The sequence below is a fragment of the Netta rufina genome (genome assembly GCF_964035555.1).
Source record: "Netta rufina genome assembly, chromosome: 2".
Classification (NCBI taxonomy): Eukaryota; Metazoa; Chordata; class Aves; order Anseriformes; family Anatidae; genus Netta; species Netta rufina.
This window is the reverse complement of record NC_140124.1, coordinates 30,004,821-30,028,371: the sequence shown is the minus strand read 5'-3', so window position 1 is coordinate 30,028,371 and position 23,551 is coordinate 30,004,821. Positions and strand designations below refer to the sequence as shown.

The following is a 23,551-nucleotide window of genomic DNA, read 5'->3' as shown; positions in this document are numbered from 1 at the left end:
TCTCATTTAGGCAACGAAATGACTTGGTTAGATTGAAAAGCTGCTCAAGTGGCATTGTTGCCATTGTTTGCTGTTAGTTCCTAAACTTTTTTTAAAAAAATGTAACCTTTTTAAAAAACCTACAACCTCCTAAAACTGGTTATAATAGCTGAAATGTGTATTGGAACATGTAGAAAACATTACCAGTACAGTCACCAAACTATTTTATGTTTAGAATAAAAAGTGTAGAACATAAAAGAAATAAAACTACCTAGAAATACAACCTGTCTAAAAAGAAATATGTGTTGTTTTGGTTTATTTCTCTGTATTTGGTAGACATACACACAGATACAGATGTGTAATTTTAGAGTACAATTTAGGGAAACAAAATAAGCGAGTTTCTAAATTAGATTCCAGACATAGTTGGAACACATCATGGGAAAGTCCATGTTATAAGCTGTTTTAAGTGATGACCGATGTTTAATGAACAGCAGCATTCATTATTTGAACTACAATTTAACAAAACTATAAGAAGGCAACAATAACTGCCACAGAGTCAACACACATGGTCATGTATGTCAGTTTCTGACCTCTAACACCAGCCTGCATAGCATGATTAGAAATAAAACATAAGAGGGCAGACATCCTTCCTTTGAGATACCTTACAAGATCTTTTGGTGATGTAGGGGGTTTCTAGGTCTAGAATGGCATCATGATTTAACACTGTATTATGTAAAAAGGATTTCCTGTTTGTTCTAGAAGTGCTATGAATCTCCTTAGATTCGTTTTGTTTTATTTGCTTGTTTTTTGTTTTGTTTTCTTTTTGAGAAATACTAAGTAACAACACTGTCTTCACCTAACCCATGTTATTCATGATTTCCTCTATCTATTGTTTTTCCTCCACATATTTCTTTCCTTCCTTAAGAGTCCTGGTCTAATTTCCTTTCTTTTGGATAGCTGTTCTGTTTGTTACCATGTTTGTTGCCCTTTTCTTTATCTTTTCTAGTTGTTTTGTATCTTTCTCTGCATTGTTGACCAGACGATAGCCACAAACTCTATACTGAATGGAGGTCCCAATCATGCTGTAAAATAGTTTTTTGTTTGTTTGTTCATTTTTATATAATTATTGAGCGGATATTTTCATAGAAATTGCCAAGTAAGTCCATAATCTTAATTTCTGCAGGACAACATTAATTGTAAGCCAGCATTAATTGTAACCCAGTATATCCACATATACAGACACAGACGCACACATTTGTTTTTAAATATACATGTATGATACGAGCTACATATATATCATTAGCTCTGTCAGTTATCTCTGTTTCCTTTCATGGACATTAAGTTGCATGTATTTGCATGCATGTATTGAATTTTCTGCCTTCTTATTGCCCATCACTCTGTACTGTGAAATTCCTAAACTTTTTAATTAAAAAATGACCTTTTTGTTTACTTTGCTGAATCCTCAGTAATTTGCTATCTACTTCTATTTCCAGATTATTTAGGGCAATATGTTGAGCAGTACAGGGCCTAGCACAGATCCTTTTGAGAAATCAGTGATAACCTTCTACCAGAATGAAGAACAACTTCCCTTTTCCTATCTTTTAAATTAAAAGAAGACTTGACCTTTTTTAGAAGAGCTTAGTTTGTTTCAGAGTCATTGGTGAGGAACTTTTAAGAACAAATGCAACCCATTCATTGGATTTATATTCAACCAGTGTATCCATACCCACATCTTTGAAGAAATGGATGAAAATATCCACATTCCTTTTTCCACTTTTGTTTACTCTAAATTCTTCTCAAAGTCAATACAGCTCAAGGATTTGTTGAAATGGATGTGGCTATGCAAAGCCATCAGGTCAAATATATTAACTAACAAATTTAACTAACCCTAAGTTAAGTTTTCCAAATAATTGTTTGTTACATTTGCTTTAGTTTTTACTGCTTCTGAAAGGATGCTATGTCTAATTTGTTAGATTCTAAAAATATTCATATTTAGCCTAAAATAACCCCACTTAGCGAATGTGCCATGGCAAATGTAAAGTTTAGAAAAGGCTTTGCTTTTCTGAGAGTTAAAAGTATTGTTCTGTTCAATCTTCCAATGTTTAATACACTACATTTTTGGAGATGTGTGGTATGGCTCAAAGGGCAGGATTTGGCCCTTTGTTACCTACTGTTACTGGCACTAGTCTCCTAGCTATTGAAAAATGATGCATCAAATTTATATCACTGCAAATGTCACTATTCTGAATCTTGCATATGTTGCCTGAGCTGTCAGTAATAAAAATCTGTTCTTAATTATTCTCCCATTAAAAAAATAATAATTTTCTAATAACCCAGTGAAATGGAATTTGATGTTCTCTTTGGCTGGAAACATTTGAATGTTTTTCATCTATAAAGTTTAGTGTGCTTTTGCAAATTAGTAGGACTTTCCCATTTAAATTGCTTTGATTAACAAAAAAAGCAGAATTTGTTTAAATCTCAGTTAAGTTTAAAAGTGCATGAGTAACTTAAGGAAAACATTTAAAGAGAATACCATCTTTTAAACAATTCAACAGAAAGCCAGACATACAAAATTGGGTTTATGAGTGGTATAGGGATGCAACTCCAAAAATGCATAGTTAAAAATAATCATATTACATATTTTAATCTTTTGTCCATCTTGTTTTTCTTCTTTAATAGCAAATAATAGGGTTTGGTTTTGCTTCATTAATAGCATGTGGAACTAATTTCACTGTGAAGAGAAATTGGAAATAGTGAAGAATATTAAGAAAAAGGAAGGCATTGGATAGCATCAGATTTTCTGGTTGGAAGCGAAAAAAATCCAGACCATAAATCCTATTTGCTTTTAATACTTTTTTTTTTTTTCTTTCACAGTACTTCTTTCAGTTAATTACCTTCATTCAAAGCCCAAAGAAGTGAGGAGAAAAGACTCCATTTGAAACTTTAGACTAGCCTCATAGATATGATAATTAGCTACCTTCATTAAAGGTTGAAGGGTTTAAAATACACAAAGAGTGATGTGCTCTCCTTTCTTTGTTTTTTCAATGTGATGATAGACTCAAACATTTTAGCTCATCACTCTGCTTCACCGAATAACATGTCTTTTGGAAACATGAATATTAACAGCCAATCTATAAAACACACATAATATACAGCTGAAAAAAAAACATTTCTTTTTCTTGTCCATCTGGTCTTGGCAACATGTATTTAAACCAAAGCATATAAAACATGTTATACAAAACACTCTGGATGATTCTGGATAATATTTCAATACCTTGCTTGGTTGCTTCTCAAATCAGACTGCTATATTACTATTTAAGTTTCTGGTTGTATCTCTTTGTCCAAAATTCTAGACAAAATTTGTTCTTGTTCCTTGAAGTCGAGCAAACTAAGATTTATTTTGCCAAATACATTATTAAAATATTTTTGGAAGTTTAATGCCATAAAGCTATGTAATCAGAAAGCAGTATGAAACATACTATGGAAAGCTAGATGAATATTTGCTGATAAGAATTTTTTCTGCCCTTTTTGCATTTAATCTGTGCACTAATTGAGGCAAAATCCAATGGAAAAAAATTTGGTCCCATAAACAATGACTGTAATAATATATGTACACAAAGACTGAATTAGAGTTGTACACGTTCTTTGGAGAGAGATTCTAGCAGTATATTGGGCAGTGATTCCTCCTATACTAGATTTTAAATACGTGTTGTAACAATAAACATACACATAAAAAGTATAAATTTCTAAACTACAAACATTCCATTTTTTAGTATTTCCAATTTTGATATTTTCCTATAATTCCTATTTTATCATATGCTAAAATTCTTTGTTATGTATGTATGTATGTATGTATTAAAATAAACCATTGAGATTATTACTGTAGTTTAGAATTATTTTGGTCACAATATTTTAGAGTGGTGTGACAACAGGCCCAGATGTGCCCAAACTTAAATCTGTAATCATTGAGAAATCACTGTCTAAACCATTTTCACCTGCTCTGTTCACCTCATCACCTCATATTACCAGCTGGCCTTCTGACCAGTTTGCTAGTTCTTGCTAGTTAGGATCACCACTGTCAAAATCATGGCAAGACCAAATGCAATTTTTTTCAACTTTTTCAGATCTTAGTGACCAACTTATGGAAGTGGTTGGTCTGGAAGGAGCCATGGAGATGGGTCAGATATATACAGGTCTGAAAAGTGCTGGAAGACGACTTGCCCAGTGTTCATCTGTTGTCATCAGGTATTGACAGCTTTAATTTGCACTGCACTGTTGTAGTGAATCAGTAAAGATTTATATATTATTACTTACACTTTCATTTGTAGTTTAATAGTCATAAATACTGTAGTTAATGTTTATGAAAGTATCATTTTATACATTAATTGTTTTTCTGTCCATATTCTATGGATATCTTCCTTCGTTTAAGTGTGTTGAACGGAAGGAAGGAAAGAAAGAAAGAAGGAAGTGTTTAGATTCAGTCTTTACATGTTATATTCAGCTGTCATTTCATCCTTTGAAGAAATATTGGTAAGCAGCTGGAGAAGAAGGAGTAAGGCAGAAACTTGGACTTTATTATTGACATACATTCGATCCAGTTTAGAGCAAAAAGACATCTAACATTACTTTAATGACACATTTTAACCCATTTGTAATGCATTCCTCCTCAGGGAACAGTAGCACGTAATTAGTGTTTTAAACCATTTTTTATCCTTATCAAAGTGCTCTGTTTTTTAATTTATTTATTTATTGAATACTGACAAGCCATTGTTAATAAATGTGCTGTTATGTGTTAGCTGTGAACAGTGGAGCAGGCTAATTTAGTTATGTTTTATCATCTACTAAGCTAGAAATAACCAGTACATTTACAATAGAGGAAAGATGGATTCTATCTTAACAAGAAGATAACTATTCTAACTTCGGATCAGATGAGGGTTGGAAAAGAGAGAGGTATTCAGCTCTTCATCAGTGAAGAATTTTTCAGGAAGAATTTTCTGAAATTTAAATAAATTCATAAGCTAAATAATGCTAAGACCAAGAAGACTAAAATAAGACATAAAATAAGGTAATTAACATGAGTAGCAATCAAAACTTTAAGAAAGTAAGTAGGATTTCCTGAAATTCATGGCGTATTTTTAAGACTAATCTCAAGGACTGAGTGCTGTTGGCTTCAAAGTGCTTTTCCATGAGGATTAGGAAGAGAAATGAGGATGCTGAGGTATTCCAAACTTTTCTGGATACTGAGAAATATTTTTTATAATTGCACATGAGCAAGGCCGCAACTGCAAAAGAACCACAACCCTTCCAAACCTAAAAAATTAGAGCTCATTGAATGTTCTTCCGTTCCTCCACTTATGGCTGTAGATGACAGTGGTTAATCCCACAAACTGCTAGTCATTTTTAAGTAACGTCCAGGTCGGAGTTCCCAGTTGAGAGATCAACTGATTCATTTTTCCATTATGAGAATTATTTGCTTCATGTTATCTTGAATAGTCCTGTATGCAAGTTGTTATAACACAGAAATAGAGTTGGGAAAGAGCATCCAAAAGATCATTCTTTTTTTTTTTTTTTTTTTTTTTTTTTTTTTTTCAATCATTTTTCTATACTTTTCTAAATATGGTCATAGAAAATAGACATGGAACAATGTTTATGTTAAAATCAGTGAGACTTTACTAACAATTTAAATTTATAACATAGTATATTAAAGCCTCTGAACACAGTACAACAGTCAGTTGTTAGTGCTCTAAGTTAAATACAAGTGTAAAAGTGTGTTTTATGATTCTAATAAACAGGAATAATAGAGCTAAGAGTAATTTCTCTCTTTCTTTATAGCAGTTAGTCTAAATCATTAAAAATAGCAAGGCATTTCTTTGTGTTTTCAGTGAATAAGGTTTATTCCTGAAGTTTGTGCATCATTCTCTCTTTATTTCACAAACTGTAGAGTATTCTCCCATGAGAGTAGTGTATTTCTAGCAAGATGTTTGAATATTTGCAATGTTTTTAATTTATGTGTTCAAAATGTTCATGTGTTCATGCTGCTTTTTTTGACTAGGTTACTTTAGTAAGCATGTTGGGTCATACTGGAGATTACATATAAGCTTGGGGTAAATCAAGCTTGGGGTGGCACACAATTATATGTGTGTGCCACCGTATATGTCTTCTTAAAAAATCCATTTATCAGTTTTGTCTAGTTACTCTTGCTTATACTGTGAAGTATATCGTTTTAGGACCAGCAAGTCACTGCCTATGCAGATAGATGGGGAACCTTGGATGCAAACCCCTTGCACAGTAAGTATACTGTTATCTCTGAGGAAAAGAAAAGGGAAAAAAAAAAAAACTAATTATTTTTTTCAATTGCAAAATTACAGTAGTCAGATATATTTACTTATTTATTTAGTTTCAATTCTTCAATGAAAGAAACAGAATCTTTTGGTTTAAACCTTGTCATTGGCATTAACTCAATTGCTTAAGAAATGTGTTCACATGCTGTTATTATGTAGCTCAACACCCACTGCATTTTCAATGCATCATGCTGTTTTTTCTGCAGGTTGGAATGGAATAAAAGACAGTTATTTCAAAAGTTTGGAAAGTGTTCAGAAAGTTCAGTTCAGGCATCGCTTTACCTGTTGTGATCGTTGATTTGTGATGCTGTATTAGTTTTATAGTCTCTTGCTGTATTGCTGAGTAAGAATCAATGTGAGTTTTGATGCTAATATGCACAAGTAATTAATTATGCTTTAGAAACTAAGGCATATTTTCCATTTTAGAGTGTAAGAGTTCATGAGTTCATATCAAGAACGTTTTATTTAAAGCTGAAGCCTTGACTATGCTGATTGAATTATGCAACAGAAATAATAATTAAAAATTCCTTGCAATTTAAAAAAGTGAAGACTCTTCTACTATCATAGAGCATTTCAATGCCCACATGTATCAAGTGAGGGCAACTAAGCAGGAAAGAGAATTCTGTTCCTCCAGATAGGAAGGATCTTGTTCAGAGCTGTTTCTTTGACGAACTCCAGTTGTTCAGTTCAGCTGAGTGGATAATGCAAGAAAGGTAGAACAGAGAACTCTCCCTGGTCATCTGTTTCCAATATATTATAGAGTGTAACCAAGCAGTTCCAGATGTTGAAGAACGAGCTTTTCACTGTTGTATACAGTCACAGTAATGTGTTTTATGTGCAATATTACTAATTTTTACTTAAGAAAACCTGTGTTTTTAGGTAGATGAGTTACTATCACCTTACAGTTTGTAAGTTTGATGAACCAGTAATGTAACAAGAAAGTGTCCCGCTACAGAAAGGAGTAATTCTCCAAACCTGGGTCCTGGATCACTTTCATGATCTTCATCTATAGTAAAGGCAACATGAAAAGGTAAAAGGGAACACCTTCAGTAAAGTGCTAACAGGCTTGGGAGCTGATAAAGTATAGACTAGGATGAAAGTAAAGGGTTATGATAGTCCATGTTTGCTGATATTCTGTAGTGAACAGCAGGGAGCATGCCTAAAATCTAATTCTGTATGGTAAGCTCTCAGATACTGCAATGAGAGGGAAACCATGTGAATGCACAGTATGTGAAGGCAAAACAGTGGGAATTTTGAGGTTTATTCCAAAAAAACTTTTGGAATTAAGAGATATCATTATCATTACTTCTTCTACAGCAATGGCTCAGTGCAGAGCAACAGTACTCTATCCAGCATTTACTTTGAGAAAAAGATGTAATTTTTCAGTTGCCAGACTACAGAAGAGAACTTATGGAAGGATGCTGGCAATAACATGTGCTTTTTTTCATCTTGATTGCTTGCTCTGTACAAAATCCCTGCTATCTGATTGATAATGCTAGCAGAAGCTGCCTGCATGATAGAGGACAAGCCTGGAAAAAGAGACAGTTCGTACATTTCAATTACTGCCTTAAGGAAACAGAAAATTATTACTGATAATTACTGCTGTCCAATTAAAGTAACCTTTTCAAGGGGGATTGAAATGGCATATACTTTCTTGTGGACCCTGTCCTTTTTGCTGCATCATCACTAAGAGAATATGCTTTGTGTTACATATGAAAACGCCGCTGTAAAATTTATTTATTTATCGAGAGAACAGATTTGTCTATTATACAGCACTACTATGAATTTAGATATAGAATAATTGTTATATTATTCATTTTACATGGAAAAAAAAATAAATGTTTGTTTTGTCTGTTGAGGAACTGGATGTATTTATCTACCCTGCTCTGTTTTCTACATCTCACAAAATTAAAAACAGGTATAGACCCAACTCTTCTCTCTACACTAATTCTATGTTAAAGTTTTTTCTTGAAGTTCTTTACAAAGTACTAGGAATTGCTCCTGACACAATGCCAAAGATAGATGTTAGCCTTCTTTCAACTGGGGTTTAAGATTTGATTTCCAAGGGGTCTTTGGAAGGCATCTATCTTATGTGATCTATTTGATCACATAAGTACAAGGATGATCTCTTGTGGTGTATATCCAAAACGGGAGTCTGAAAAAAATATAAAATCGAAAATAATTCTTATGTGTATCCAGCTATGTAGCCAATTATTTGAGCCTGCAAGATCTCAAATTTCAGAAAAAAAAAAAAAAATAATAAATGATGAGACCAATATGAGAATCATAAGTTTTTATCTTCTCTAGAAACAAGACTGCATAAAAAAATTGCTTGCAGGTAATTTTCTCATAAAATTACCTGCAAGCAAATGATTAATGACCAGCTTTTAAATGGAAAATAACTAGATCAGATTAAGAAATCCATGTGTTTTGTTGCTTAGGAGACATATAAGAGTTTGCAGTTTGTTTTTCCTCTTAGAAAAATTCTTTCCATAGCTCTTGCAAGGGCCTGAGGACAATATATAAAGATGATGGTATTTGTACACATAGCATTGTGACATGGGAGGGACGTTCGTATGCTTCACATCAGGATGCTGAAGGAAGGCAGTTATTAGTTTGCTAGATGTGTTATTTTAAGGCTACTGTCCCCACACAGTAGATATAGTGAGATAGATAGACCATCTCAGTAGTTCTATGTACATCAATTAGATCATGTATGGCAGTTAGGTAAGACAGATGAGCTTCAGCTTTTTGATTCTTGGGTGCTCTAGACCATTCAGCTACTGTTGAAAAAAGGCTGCTCTCTCTCCCCCTCCAACTGTGCTTTAGAAAGCTGAAATAACACAATTTTGGCATGGTGACCTCAGGAATTTCATTGTCATTTAGATTCAGTAGCTTTAGGGACTAACCTAAAAAAAATTACAGAGCCCAAGTGAAAAAGAAATTCATACAATCAGCATGTATTTAATCAACCTTGCCCAAAGGTATACGTGGTTAAACAGAACTCAGAAGTCTTAAAGGACTTAGAAGTCCTTTTCTGTTTCTCCTTCAGATTTTGGTACAAGTGAGGGGCATTTTGTAAATGATTAATCAAAAAATCAGGTTCAACTTGATCAAAATTCTCCTTCTATATTCTATTACATTCTGCTATGCAGATTAAAGAAGGTAAGCTCTGTATCCAGTCCTGTTATGTATGAAATGCAGGCTGCAAATGCAGGCTTGGAAGTTTATTTCCATTGAAGAAATCAGTAACTCTATCTTTGCTACTTCTTCTCTTTTTCCTTCTCATGCACAGAGACCACGTTCCCCCAAAATGATTGCATGGGCTCAAAAAAAAATAAAAAATTATATATATATAATCAGAATCACTGCGTATATATATATATATATGCGTATATATATATATATATAATATATATAATATATAATTATATAATATATATATAATGGAATATATGGAATTATTGTATTTCAATATATATATCTGGAATATATAGTGATTCTCCAGAAGCTGTGATCTGTGATTTTTCATTCCTGTGATCACTTTTAGTACTAAAGAAGTTGCCGCATGCATCTTTTATTATCTAATCTTACACGCGCACCTAACATCCCTAAAAGGCAATTCTATAAGTTCTGTTAATATTTAAAAATTTGAGTGGCCCCAGTCTAAACATCTAATAAACATCCAGAATCAATTCAACATTTCGAACACATGCAGACATCAGTATCTGACAAAGTCACTCTGCTCTGGTATAGTAAGATGCAGAATCTGAACATCAAATTGTATTATTTTTATGTTTTGTTGTTTGTTTTTTTTTTTTTTTTTTATGTACAAGAATCTTTAGGAGAAGGAAGGATGATAATGTTAATATTATGTTAAACATCTCGTCTGATTAGCTGAGGAGGAAATTCTATCAGAGCTCTCCCAGACAAATATAGAAACATGAAAGATATCTATGGTTTCACCTGATCTCCAAACAGGTCACTAATAGTAATGAAACTTCAGAGATTCTCAAGTTAATTCAATAAACTTCTAGCTTTAGCCATCAGGATTTTATATATATATATATATTTTTTTTTTTAAGTGATCTTTCAATTTAGCTACATAATGTATTAGCATTGTTTTGAAAAATCTATAAGAATTTTAGATTAATTAATTCATCTTAATTAGAAATAACTGTGATTTTAGTTCTTTCATCTATTCATGACTTGGTTGGCATCTTATCTGAAAGAGTGTAAAGCTGCTAGCAACATTAGACTAAATAAAATAGAAGACAGAAATGTCTATAAAAGATGTAAGAGTACTGCCAAATAAAGGAATGGTAATCCATAGTCAAAGCCCACCTGATAGATTGCCAGATTGTTTCGTAAACATCTCAAGTGCTTGCATTTAACAGTATTTTTAAAAATTATTTACTGATAGGGAAAACTTGTAAGAAACCATTTAATAATGGAACTCAGAAATTATATTTTGAAATATAATTATAATTTTGAAATATTATAATCTTGTATGCACCTTAAAAATAAGGATTGGAGGACTGGATATTTTCTTTCTAGCCTTTCCTTTAGATATGTGATGAGCATGAGGACTTAGTGAAGTCCTACTTTTGTATTTAAATCCAAAGAGAAAGAAGAACAAAATATGTTTAATCATATTTGTGATATGCCAGGGCTGGGTGAAGAAAAATGAGACAGTCACAGATTTGTTTTATGTAGATCCATTGGCTCCAAAACTCCATAAATGGCATGAAGAAGTTGCAGCTGTTTTCTAGACTCTTGGTCTGTAACGTATCCTCTTTCCATGTCACGGAATGTTTTTGTTTTGTTCCATTTTGGTTTTTTGTTAACATGGGAAGTTAAACTTTTATGTCTGCTTCTTTCGAGCAAAGAGGAACTGGATCCTAGATATGGTGGCTGGTGTTTGTAGAATGTTGTATAATAACTACACGAGTATAGTTATTCCCATAAATGGAAGTCAATTGCTAGAAAAAACAAGTTTTGGGTGTTATACTGAAATCCTACATTTTCCCTCTTTTGAACAACAGTGTGCATACTTTTGAAGCCAGAGTGGTTTATTGAGCTTCTAACACTTTATCATGCAGTTGAGCATTATTTTTTGTACTCACAGGTACACTGCACATTAATTAGTTTTGTTTACCTATGCATTTTTTTCTTAATTTCACAACAGTAGTTTTTGTAATTGACAAAGCAATTTACTGCATGTGTGCTTTCTGCACCCCAGACAAATACTCTAGCATGTAATGCACCTTTCTTTCCAGTTCAGATTGTTAAGAAAAGAATTAGTTGTGACTAATTGCCAATTAATTTGCAGTGGTTTCAGGGAGGAGGGAGGAAAAAAAACAATTGCACCTACTAATTAAAATTTGAAATATTCCAAAGTGTCATCTTTAGGTGTCTGTGGAATACATAATTTCCATTTTAGTTCTGCACTAGATCTGTAACAACCCTGAGTTTGACAGCTCTATTAATTTAAAACCTCAGTGATACCTATTAGTACAAAACATGAAAAAAATGCCATTAATCATTTATTTTAATTCTGCAGCTCTGTCATTTTCTCAGTATGTTTAAAAATTATGATGACAACATAATGTTTTCCAATCTACCTGTGTGAAGGGGAAACGGATCACACTACTTAGGAGAGAGACTAGAGTATATTATTAGAGCGTAATTAATGCCAAACTGATTAGATTTGATTGCACTTTGCACAATAATATTGTTAAGAAATTTATTTAAAAGATATATTGCATAATGCTATATTTAAAACAACTGGTCTAGACCTGAGTGATTTGACCAAAATGCCACATAATGCAAATAACAGGTTAATTAGTATAGCACTGCTTACATTCTGTACATCTTAGTCATCCAGTACAGCCCTCGATCACCTATGAGAAGATAAAAGTGTTTACCATTTCTGTGACATAGAAGTGTCCTATTTCCTGTAAGGAAAGAAGCAAATGTGCATCAAAACTGGGAGAACCTTCATACCCTCAAAACTATCAACAGCCAGACCCTGATGATAACAAGGAACAAAGTGACCATAAACTAGCAGGTCCAAGCTGAAAAGGAGGTTTTTGTTTTGTTTTGTTTTGTTTGTTTCTTTTCCCCCCTCTATCCTTAAAACACAGTGTTCTTTTATTTAATATTAATTGAAATATTACAAGCAGGGCTGACTTTGTCCACCTTTGGTTATCTATTCTCATTTAGCATTGTAGTTAGCACTTGCATGTATAGCAGTACATTCTGTGTTAACAGTAAGCATTTAGGCATTCTGTGAAACCAGTACATAGTGTAGAAATACCAACATATGAGCAAAATAGACTGACCATGAGATGGCCATTACACTAAAATTATTGATGGTCACTTCATTTTTTTCAGTGGATTCATTTTGTTAATGTAACTTCAAGGCATATTTTGAGACTCTGACCTGAAACAAATACATTTCTAGTTTATGCATTTATAAATATCTTTAATATAACAAATTCTGGCTTCTCCTTTGTCAGATTTTTTTTTTATCTATGAAGAGGGAGCGATTATTAAATTAATAACTCTTATTTTAAGATTTATGCTCTTTGTAAATGGATCTTTTGTCCCTTCCCATGAAATGGACACACTTTTTAATGCTAGAAAGACAATTTTGAAATTACAAATGCAATATTTTTTTCTGCTAGGCCTATTTACTAGATAAGTCTTTTACATTTCTAGTCTTTTTACATTTATTTTACATTTAGTAAATTTTTATATTTACTAGATAGTCTTTTACATTTCTGTGATTGTGAACTCAAAGGCTAAAATCATGGCTACAGTTAGTGAATGAGAGTTTTGCCAGTGCCATTTTGCCACTCAAGCCATTCCAACAGCTTGAGATTAGCCCATAATGTATATACAGCTTTCGACAACAACAAAAATAATAGCCACTTGTGCTTTTTTGCTTTCATTCTAAATGAAATTGCTTTTCCAAAGTTTTTTGGTTTTTGTTTGTACTTTTAATTAAATTTCTTACAAATATGCCAAATAGAAGCTTTTTCTTGCATTCTTTCCTCCAGTCAGTTCCCTAATTTATGTTTAAAATGTCCTCCATACTTGCTGTAAGTCATTCTATATTTTCAATAAACCAGAGTACATTATATCAAAAAATATTTTCCAGTATTCGTTACTATTTTGCATGAGTTTGTCTGTCAGGGTATCATTAGTTACTAAAAATGTCAGGTTTGATATTTTTTGTTTTCCTGACCAATCACTTTTTGTCTATTTCTTGTCTGTTTGTGAGGAAATCAGAGATTCACCTTGGAAAAATGAAAAAGAAGAAAAAAAAAAAAAAATGGGTCTTATTGAAAGCTTTTAAAATTGTGTTTCTAATACAAAAGACATGACGTTTTTTTGCTGAAGGGGAGAGAAAAAGCAAATAGTAGAAGTTAGTCTTCAGACACTAGGCACGCAGAATTTATACACAGATAATGATTTATTTTTTTGATTTTTTTTTTCAGTTTTTAACTTTTTACATCTTTCCAGGACCAGATCATCACCTTGGATGCCTATAATTATTATTATTATTTTCTGTCCATTTTAGTCTCTGTAGACCCTCTGAGTGTTCAGTCCTACTTTGACCCAATACGCTGTTGCCATTTCTGAGACCCTTAGTGATCTTGAAATGTTTGATTTCATTTGTCATTGACATAGCAGCAACTTTGGCGATGTTGCCAGTATGCAAACAGAAGAAGCAACAATTCTAGGACAGAAACGCAGTGACTAAAAGTCTTGAGAAAGGCAAAGTTAGTAGATTTCAGGCAACGTAGTGCAATGGTTCAGTCTGTATTGTACTGATCTCTTTTTATGACCCATATACATGTATATACATATGTGTATATATATTTCATTGGGAAAATAAAAAATCAAAGGTTATCATTGTTAACCAGTGCAGTAGTAACTTACATTACCATGAACATGTTAAAAACTTACTTTAAGTTACCATTTTACTTTTTTAGATTCAGAATGTAAAGTATATTTTATGCCACTGGAATTGTGCCAATTTACAACAGTTGAAAATATGTCTTAGAGAAATGCATGTAGGACACCATCCTCATGCGCATGAGTGGTTAATCATGTTCAGGCGTCTTAGCTGATCTCAGCTGATAGGATAAAACATACTGAAGAGGTCATGTTCTCTGAAACAGATGGCTCAAGCCAAAAAAGAACATTACAAATGATAAATATTTTCTCAAGATGTAATTGCATTCACCCTCAACAACATTGAACAGCCCCAGTCCAACATGCAATCTGTATGGTTTCTCAGGAATAACTCACCTCTTCATACAAAAGCCATCTTTTGAGGTTTGCTCTTTTATTCATTTTAAGATGGAATTATTATGATTTACCTATGAAATGAAATTCTGAGAACGTTCCTACTGCATCATCATGGCTGAATCTTGTAATATACTGAACCCTCATGACTCTCCTAAAATTCACTCACTGCAGCTGCAGATTACTTTATGTATTGATTCTCAGGATCAGGTTGATGTCATCACTATTCCTGAGACCCAAAATATGTTTTATGAAGCATGTGAAAGCTACAGAAATCCTTGAGGCAGTTTTCCATCAGCTGGTATAAAGTGACATTAATGGAATAATGCCAACTTATCCGAACTACAGATTTGGCTTCCAAAGTGGTGCCTGAAGCAGAATTTCATGTGAGAAAATATGTTGATGCCAGTCTTTGAAAGCAGTAGTTATTTTCTGTGTGAAAGTAATATAAAATTAAAAAAAAAAAAAAAAGAAATAAAATAAAATTATACTACATTTAATACTAATGAACAATGTTGACAAGAAGAGGTCACCTATGAAATTTGAGATTAATAAACTAAGGTGACAGGGAAATGAACATTTGGAGAATTAAAGTAAGTCTCTAATAGAGTTAAACACAAAACATTTTGTTGGGATTTTTATGTTTCTGTCTCTTTTATATAGTAAAGTAAATTTCCACCACAAGAAACGTCCTGATCTATATTTTAATGAGACTTTCCACGTGACATACATTTTTTGTTTTATTACTGTTAGTGAATGACAAGTGAAGGATATTCATTTAAACTTGAAAATGTCAGGTATGCACTTTAAGAGATGTATTTTTCCAGTTTTTAATGAGGTGGTGTTTCTTTTTGAAAGAAATACCTATCTCTGATGTGGGTACTATGCAGATGACAACTGATATTTAATAAGTGATGGTTCTTGTATTAGTCGTAGTTCACTAAAGAAAATGTCTCGGATTGCTTTTGAAAAACTCCTAGCGTCACTAGCCCAAAGGCAAGATGTGACCTTTTTATTACATAATGAGAATCATTTATTATCTTACAATGTATCTTAAAGTCACAGACAAAATGCCACTTTGATAATTGCTTTCAATTAGCTTTGAGCATAGCATACATTCATAAAATGTCTTCTCTAATTTAGACTTGAATTAGAGAAAATTGCAGACATAATCTACTTTAAGGTTGTCTCATTTAAGGTGATTCGTAGTTTTATATCAAAGAAATCAAAACGGGTCACTTTAGAGCAGTCTTGCAAAGTGTTTTAAATAGGCTTTTCAATATTTGAGTCTATTCTATTAACAATTAATTAACAAATTGGAATGCTAGTTAATCTTTTTTGACCTTTTTTGTGTGTTAACTTTTGACTTTCATTCATAGTGGCTATTTTGAAATTAAACAGTATCCTGTGTTAGAAGAGAGGTACAGTTTGATTAGATGTATAAACAAAACATACAAAGATACAGTTTCTATCTTAGTAAAAAGCAATGACTTGGTCTGCCAGCACATATGTCCTTTCCAGCTTTTAAATTCTTATTAATCTTGTAAACATGTAAAATATTCAACAGCAAGCAATAAATTCCACAGTCAAGAAGTAAGGTGATATATTGGCATGTATTTTATTGTATATGATTTTTAATATTGATTGCATGTATAATTTAAAGTATTTGTGGTAACGATTATACATACATTGGCTTACTGCACATGTATCATCATTCATAAAAATAAGGATATTTTCCCTTCTTTGATTAAATGAAAAAAGGTTGAAAATTACATATAAAGATAATTCAGGCATTTCAGATACTTGCATGTAGAAACTGAACTACCTCAATGGATAACTGATTTTCTTCTTTCTTCCCCCAGATAAAAATTACCCACAAGAACCAAGCCCCTATGTTGATGGGACCTCCTCCAAAAACTGGTCTTTTTTCTTCTATCATCAAAAGAACAAGGAACCACAGCAAAGAATAAGCCTGTGTAGTTTAGTTTTTAGAAAACCAATTAGCTTTGTTGGGCTTTGGAATATTTATGCTGGAAATCTTTCAAGAATTTCAGAATACATACTACTTGCAAAATCATGGTTTTTGGTTTAACAGTTTCTGTGACTAAGCTAATGTAAAACTATGCTATTAGGAAAAAATAAATAAATAAATAAAAAGCAACAGTTTTGTAGGTATTTTGCATGAAGAAAGCAAATCTTTACATGAAGTGATACAATATTTTTTTTCTTGTTGTTGTTGCATGCAATATCATTTACTAATTTATGCGATAATTCTGCCATGAAATATAGGAAGGGAATGCCATGAATAATTCGATTTTCTCTCTATTCTATTTCTGTCTTCTTTTTTTTTTTTTTTTTTTTTTTTTTTCTATTACAATGATCATATTCAATAAGTTCAACAGTATCCCTTGAATCAAACATCTTTATATCAATAACAAATTAGACCTGTTTCAGAGTAAAGTTTGTTACAGGTCTCATTAACCTGCACTTTTAGTTTATCATTTGTTTCTACCCTAAGAATATTTTTATTCAGATAAGTATTAAAATCTTATATCTTATTCTGATAACTCCTATGTATATGAGTAATTGTATCTGTTGAAATCTAACTCAATGTGTGCATTATTCAAATGATCGTGATTATTCGTGTGTAAGTTTTAGCAAGACTGGAAATCAATGGAAATTTGAGCAAAAACTATGTGGTTAAGGAGATCGTGCTAAGAATGAAGATGTTAATACTTGCAAAACCAAGCATTGGAGTTGTTTGTTGAAACATTAGAATTATCTTAATGAGTAATACATCACTGTAACATGGCAAACTTTAAATCGCTCTGTGTATCGACCGGTAGTATAGTGCATATGCACACAAATAACCAAAGCTCATGCCTAATAAAGTGCATTTCCCACCAAAGATTTAGTGAAGGATGCTTCAGAGAAATGGGTTAATGCATAATTAATCAAGCTCACTGGAGTAGATTCACTTCTGAAAATTTACAGTTCTTTTGATTATGTTGGCAATGTCCAGACAAATGTTGGGGTAGGAAAAAAACATTGAATTAATTGCAAATAAATACTCACTTTTCATTTGTTTCATAAGCTGATAGATATAGACACATACTCTAAATATTGACATTTATAGATACTTTAAATATTGGAAAATTAAACTTATCTAATTTTGTTTTTGTTATTATTTATACATCTGCTCTATCCATAATTTACTTGTCCTCTAAATTCATCTCTTAGGAAAGGATAAATTGTTATCTATTTCCCTTTTGTAGTCTGTTGTCTGGAATCAAATCATTTATTGTCATAAATTTTGTGGAGGCAGTTTTTCAAGTCTTTACTTTCCTAGCCCTCTGAGAGACTTCCTAACAGCTTAAAAATCATAAATCAGGGATTTGTCTGAGGATTGCACAACACTATCTAATGTTGAAGGGGAGTCCAAGAATGGCAACTTATTTTCAGTCTTGTATTTAAACAATCTTAATCAAAAATTTTGTGCAGTCTTAACATTGTTCTTCGTTCAGAGTGAGCTGCTTCTCTTCTCTGCATGCTTTAATGAAATTTCATGAAAAAAGAAAAAAAAAAAACTTTGCTTGAAATCCATGATTTCCCATTTTTATCTAGATTTTAAAATGCTAATGATTTATTAAATCTATTTTTCTATTGATTCATCCTTCCATCAGAAAATAGTATTTCATCATCTTGTAGTGCACAGTATTGTGCATGTACTTAAATAAAGTTGATATCATTAGTTCCTCAGTGTAAGAATTCAACAGGGTCCTAATTTATATAATAGACATTGAAATGAAAGTCAGTATATAGGTAAGGATTTTGTCTTTGAAATATATAATCAGTGTTTTGTAAACATTAGGAGGTAAATATTAAGTAATGTTATGTTCAGCATTAGGTAGAAAAATAAGAGGGCAATTATTTGCTAAAATTAAGATCTTGTAATTCCCCATTCTTGGGTCCAATGGTGTTGACAATTAGTTACCATATGAGTGAACTAATATTTTTCTTGTGCATTGCAAACACACACATACAAAACACATTTGATGCACTTCTTGACTGCACATATAAATATAGAGTTAAAGATACGAGCAAAAAGGAGAAACCTGCTGACATAATATTGCATAAAGTGCACAGTGGTTTTATGAAATTATGGTTACAGGTGATATTTTCAGATAACTTGATATAGCATTTTCTACCAATGCTCCTTTTTTTTTTTTTTATTATTATTTTTCTTTGTGGCAAAAATGTGTTTAAGGACTATATATAATGTGTTCTCTATGATTATCTCATGAACATTGTAACTCTGAAAAAAAATAAAAACATATATAAGCTATTCTTTAATAATGTATGCAATTTTAAAAGTGCCAGTCTGAATAGCAAATTGATCATAACATGCTTTTCCATATAAAGAGATGGGTTCATGTAATCACGATTACATGTAACTCTGACTAGATCTAGAAAGTGTAAATCAGATATGTTTGTCAGTGTGTGTCTAATTCTTACAGTAGCAAAATATAATGAAATAGCCATTTTATTACATACTGACACATTGCAACAGTAACATTCTTTCTTGTGTTTTTTTGTTTGTTTACAATGGCCTTTAACAATTTAAAACCATGATCAAGATGAACATGATGATGATGAATAGAATATCTTAGAGTACATAAAGCATAGTGTGAAAGGAAAATGCTTGATTTAGTGAAAGAGAACTTCCCTTCCTTGCTTCCTTCCTTTCTTCCTTCCTTCTTTTTCATTTCAGTGTGCACAGAATTAACATTGTGAAATTATATGGTCATATACAGTGAAGTGAAATACAGAAAATATGTACATGTATGTATCTTCATTCAGGTGAAATAAATGCAATGTTCTGAATCTTAAGAGTAGTAGCCCTAAACCTTCCACTGTTTACAATGGGACATTCTTTAAGGCCTCATTAATGACATTTTCAATATACATGGAAATTACAAAGACGTAGGAATTATACCTGACATTGAATTTGCAAATTTTTCCTCTTCCTACTAGAGCGTTGCATGTGGTCAATGTGCTGAAGAAAGAACATGATGTCTCCGAAAGAAATCTAAGTTGTGAAAGTGATTAGCATCACTCTCCCTTCACATGAGTTCCTGTTAAAAGTAGAGTTCAGTGCAGAGACAAATACAGTATTGCTGCTTCTAGTACTTGTAAGATGTTTGCACACATATTGTCGCAATTATTTAAAGCTAAGGGGTTTGATGTCATGGTTTGTGCTTGAGTGTGTATGTGTATATGCGAGCTACATCAGGTAGCATGCTAATATGCTCAGAACTTTGATGAGCTAAGAAGAACTTTGTTTCTGAAGCAGAAATAGATATTCTATAACATTGTCTCATTCTTATCAACTCTGTATTATTACATGTAAATCATAATAGTGATTACCTAATATTTAAAATTATCTAATGCAAATAAAGTCACCGAGTTCATCATGTTCCAAAATATCAGTGTAAGTAATACAGTCAAAGAATATCTGCATTCGATATTATTACTGTATGAAATGGAGAAAAAAAAGGCATGCTTTAATACATAGGTTGTGTTGTTGCTGTTTTTGTTTGTTTGTTTTACTGAGATTGGAGATATTCAAACAGTTACAACAACATGACATATCAGTGAATAAGGATATTTTGTAATTTACTGCCTTCAATCCCAAACAAGCTCTGGGACTTGTAATTTTGACACAGACTATAGGGAGGCCAAGTCTTTCTGGAAGAGAAATACAGTATACCATCTCTCTGGAAAAGTCTGGAAAGAATGGCTGAAAATCTGGAGGGGGGGGGGTGGGGAGGAATCAGACATAATTACCTTTAGGCAAGGAACCAGAGGAAGAGCAAAGAACTCTGCTGAGGAGTGACAAAACAGATTTGCAAAAAGGTTTAAAGCAGACCACAAAAATTGTAGTGTGGGGCCTGAGAGGCCAGATGAAGGCATTCAGGGCTAATGAGCATTGATGTGCCAAGGAAGTGAATTAATTACATTAACCTACTGTCCTATTCTACTTAGGGCTGAAGGACATGGATGTTTGTTTGTTTTGTTTTGTTTGTTTGTTTTTTGTTTGTTTGTTTGTTTTTTAATTCATGGGGTGAAAGGCTTGTGTTACGCCCGAGAGGAAGATAAAATACTGAGCCCTTCCAGTGAAGGGAGAAAGATTTGTGAGAGAAGGAAAGAACGGAAGGATGATGAAGAAAAAAGGTAAAGAATTTGCTAGGCTTTTGTTTATTCTAAATATTTGCATACACTGGAGAGAGAAGAGAGGGAGGGGGGGGAAAAACAAACAAACAAACAAACAAAAAAAAAACCACACACACTTTTGCCCTTGCTGTTAAGTAACAGTTTTGCAAAGCTTCTAAGCAGTTAGATGGAAAATTAATAAATAAATAAATTTAGAAAGCTGAGATGTTTACAAGAAGCACTGCTCAATGTTTTATGCAAGAGTGGTGAAGAACATGCCTATCTCTTGTCAGATAATTGCTGCTTGTCTCTAGCTCTGTGAGGTTTGAAAGCATTTTGTTTTCCCTACACATAAGGAAGGAAACTTCTTGTGGTCCTGCTGAGGTGAGTAAAAGCCTTACTGTAGCTCTGGCTGGAGAATAAATCAAGCATAGATCAGATCTGGAAGCTGAATCTCTGTTAAAGAGACATAAAATAATAGGTTAAAATTCAGCACATGAGGACCTGAGGGTATTCTCTGTATGCAGAAATACCTGACTGATAGTGCAAGCTCTCTTTGGGTTTGCCAAGATTTCTGGTTTCTGCCAAACCTGGTCTTGTGTTATGGTGTGCCTGCTTGGTCATATACCCTCATTTGCAATCAGGTGCTGGATTTTCAGTTAATTTTGAAATAAGTAGGTTTGACCTTTCCTGCAAAGCCAGTTCTGTGGCCAGTGAACCTTTTGGAAGAAGACAGCATTCAGGGTAGGAAGATAGAAACAGGTTTTGTTGGGGACCGGCTAGTCCCCAACAACTCTTTCAATTGGGTTGCAGCAGTACTGTCAACAGTTTGTGGAGGCTTTGTGGAGACTTATGCAAGCAGCACAGTTAAGCTTCTTTTGTGTGCCCATTGGAAGACCATATACTGTGAAGTTAGCTTCTGCTTTTCAACAACTCCTACGCATCTTAAAAGTGTCTAAGGCAGGTGGTGCTGAGATGACTTTAAGAGAAGGGTGGTCATGCTTGTGCAGTATTAACTGAATAATCTTGCCAGACACCAATGTCTCTACAGGCATAGGGTTGAATTACAGTGTGACCGGCGGGGGGGGGCGGGGGACGACTTTGAGTCCAAGTGCTTCCTTTTTCAGAAAACAGTAATGACGTATAATGTATCATGAATAGGAGTTACTACTGGATTTGTGTGCATGTGGCATGGGTATGGACATAGCTTTTCCATTATCAATTTCTCAATTTAACAGGCATAGCGGAAGTAGAGAAACTTCTACATGACCACTGACTTCCATTTTACTCTACAGCTTGAAATTATAAATAGGAGAAAGTACGTTGTAGGCATGGAGAGTCTCGGCATGGTGATATTTCAGAGGCTGCTTCTCTTCTTTCTGATTCAGGATTCAAAGAGACTACCTGAGAAGCACCTCAGGGTGCTCTTTAAATATGACTCATACAAAGAGGAAGTGATAATCACTAGGCTGTGTTATTTATAGAAAGGTGGTAGCTATGTTGATGGTGAAGTAGCAGTTTCATTGTGAACTACCCATTTCTAATAAGCATTGAAAATTATTTCTCATGTCTGAGTGAGAAGTAAAGATTTGGAACATTATATCTTTTTTTTTTTTTTTTTCTTCTGTCTAGGGTTAATAATGACTCAAAATAAATGCTTAGCTGCTGGTTGTCGTACTTGAAATAAATATTATTATTTTTTTTAAAGACAGGGTCAAGTGGTTATTCTGTGAAGCAACATAGCAATTTATGCTAATCGGTAGCTTTTCTGGATTGGAAGTGAATGCTTTTTACTTTCTTGATGAAACATATACTTATGGCCCATGTCCTGCTTGTCAGTAAGAAAATAGAAGTTGTCAATCTTCAGGTTTGTCAGCTATTTACATTGACTACAAAACAAACAAACAAAAAAAGAATATTTGTGTCGGCAGTGATTTGTATATTTCTTAGTGAGGTAATCAGACTTTGCAAACACATCATTAGCACTGTACTAACTTCATGTCCAACTGTGAGGTTGTCTCTTGCAAAGAATAGGTGTGTATGTTTGGGGGGGGGGGGGGGGTTGTTTCTATGTGTTTTTGTGAATCAGTGCATTCCAAACGCTTTTTTTTTTTTTTTTTTTTTTTTTTTTTTAAACCCTGGAATTATAAAGACTTGGAAACTTGATTCAGAAACACATACCTATGTTTCTGGTGTACACATAAGCATGCAATGGCAGGAAGATCTATACCATTTGACCTGAACTTACATTTGTTCAAACTCAGTCCATCAGTCACATTAGGAAAGGAAACTTTAATGACTTATTAATTTTAGATAGCTTGGGAGGAATTCAGGGGAAGGGAATGGTACTCTGGTAGGTTTTACCCAAGAACACTATCAATCTTGTTATAACAATATATACTCAAATATTAAAGGAACTTTCACTTCATTTACAACAAACATTGTTTTCAGTGACTATATTCTGAACTTTTTTCTTTCTTTTTTTTTTTTTTTTTTTTTTTAAACTAGCTTAATCAATCTCTGAGAAGAGAGCTGATACCTTCATACTTTATCAGTAGAAATGGTCAAAAATTCCTTAGCCTCTGTTTCATCAGAATATGCAAATTTTTGGAGAGGACCTCACTTAACCCAATTGATCTAATTTTTCCTGGGTTTCCTTTTCAGAGCATAACCAAATTTACCTTTATAAATGTCAAAAT

General features: G+C 33.0%; 1 protein-coding gene across 4 annotated transcripts in view; it reads left to right on the top strand.

The window, feature by feature from the left end:
- DGKB (diacylglycerol kinase beta) overlaps positions 1–16,609 on the top strand; it is a gene marked incomplete at both ends in the record, with an annotated part of 326,775 nt that extends 310,166 nt beyond the window's left edge. For all 4 annotated transcript variants that reach the window (XM_084306831.1, XM_084306829.1, XM_084306830.1 and 1 more), the window contains 3 exons: positions 4,104–4,224; positions 6,207–6,267; positions 16,502–16,609. In XM_084306831.1, the coding sequence (XP_084162957.1) occupies positions 4,104–4,224; positions 6,207–6,267; positions 16,502–16,609 (290 nt within the window). The remainder of the gene's footprint in view (positions 1–4,103; positions 4,225–6,206; positions 6,268–16,501) is intronic.
- Between the last annotated feature and the right edge of the window lie 6,942 nt (positions 16,610–23,551).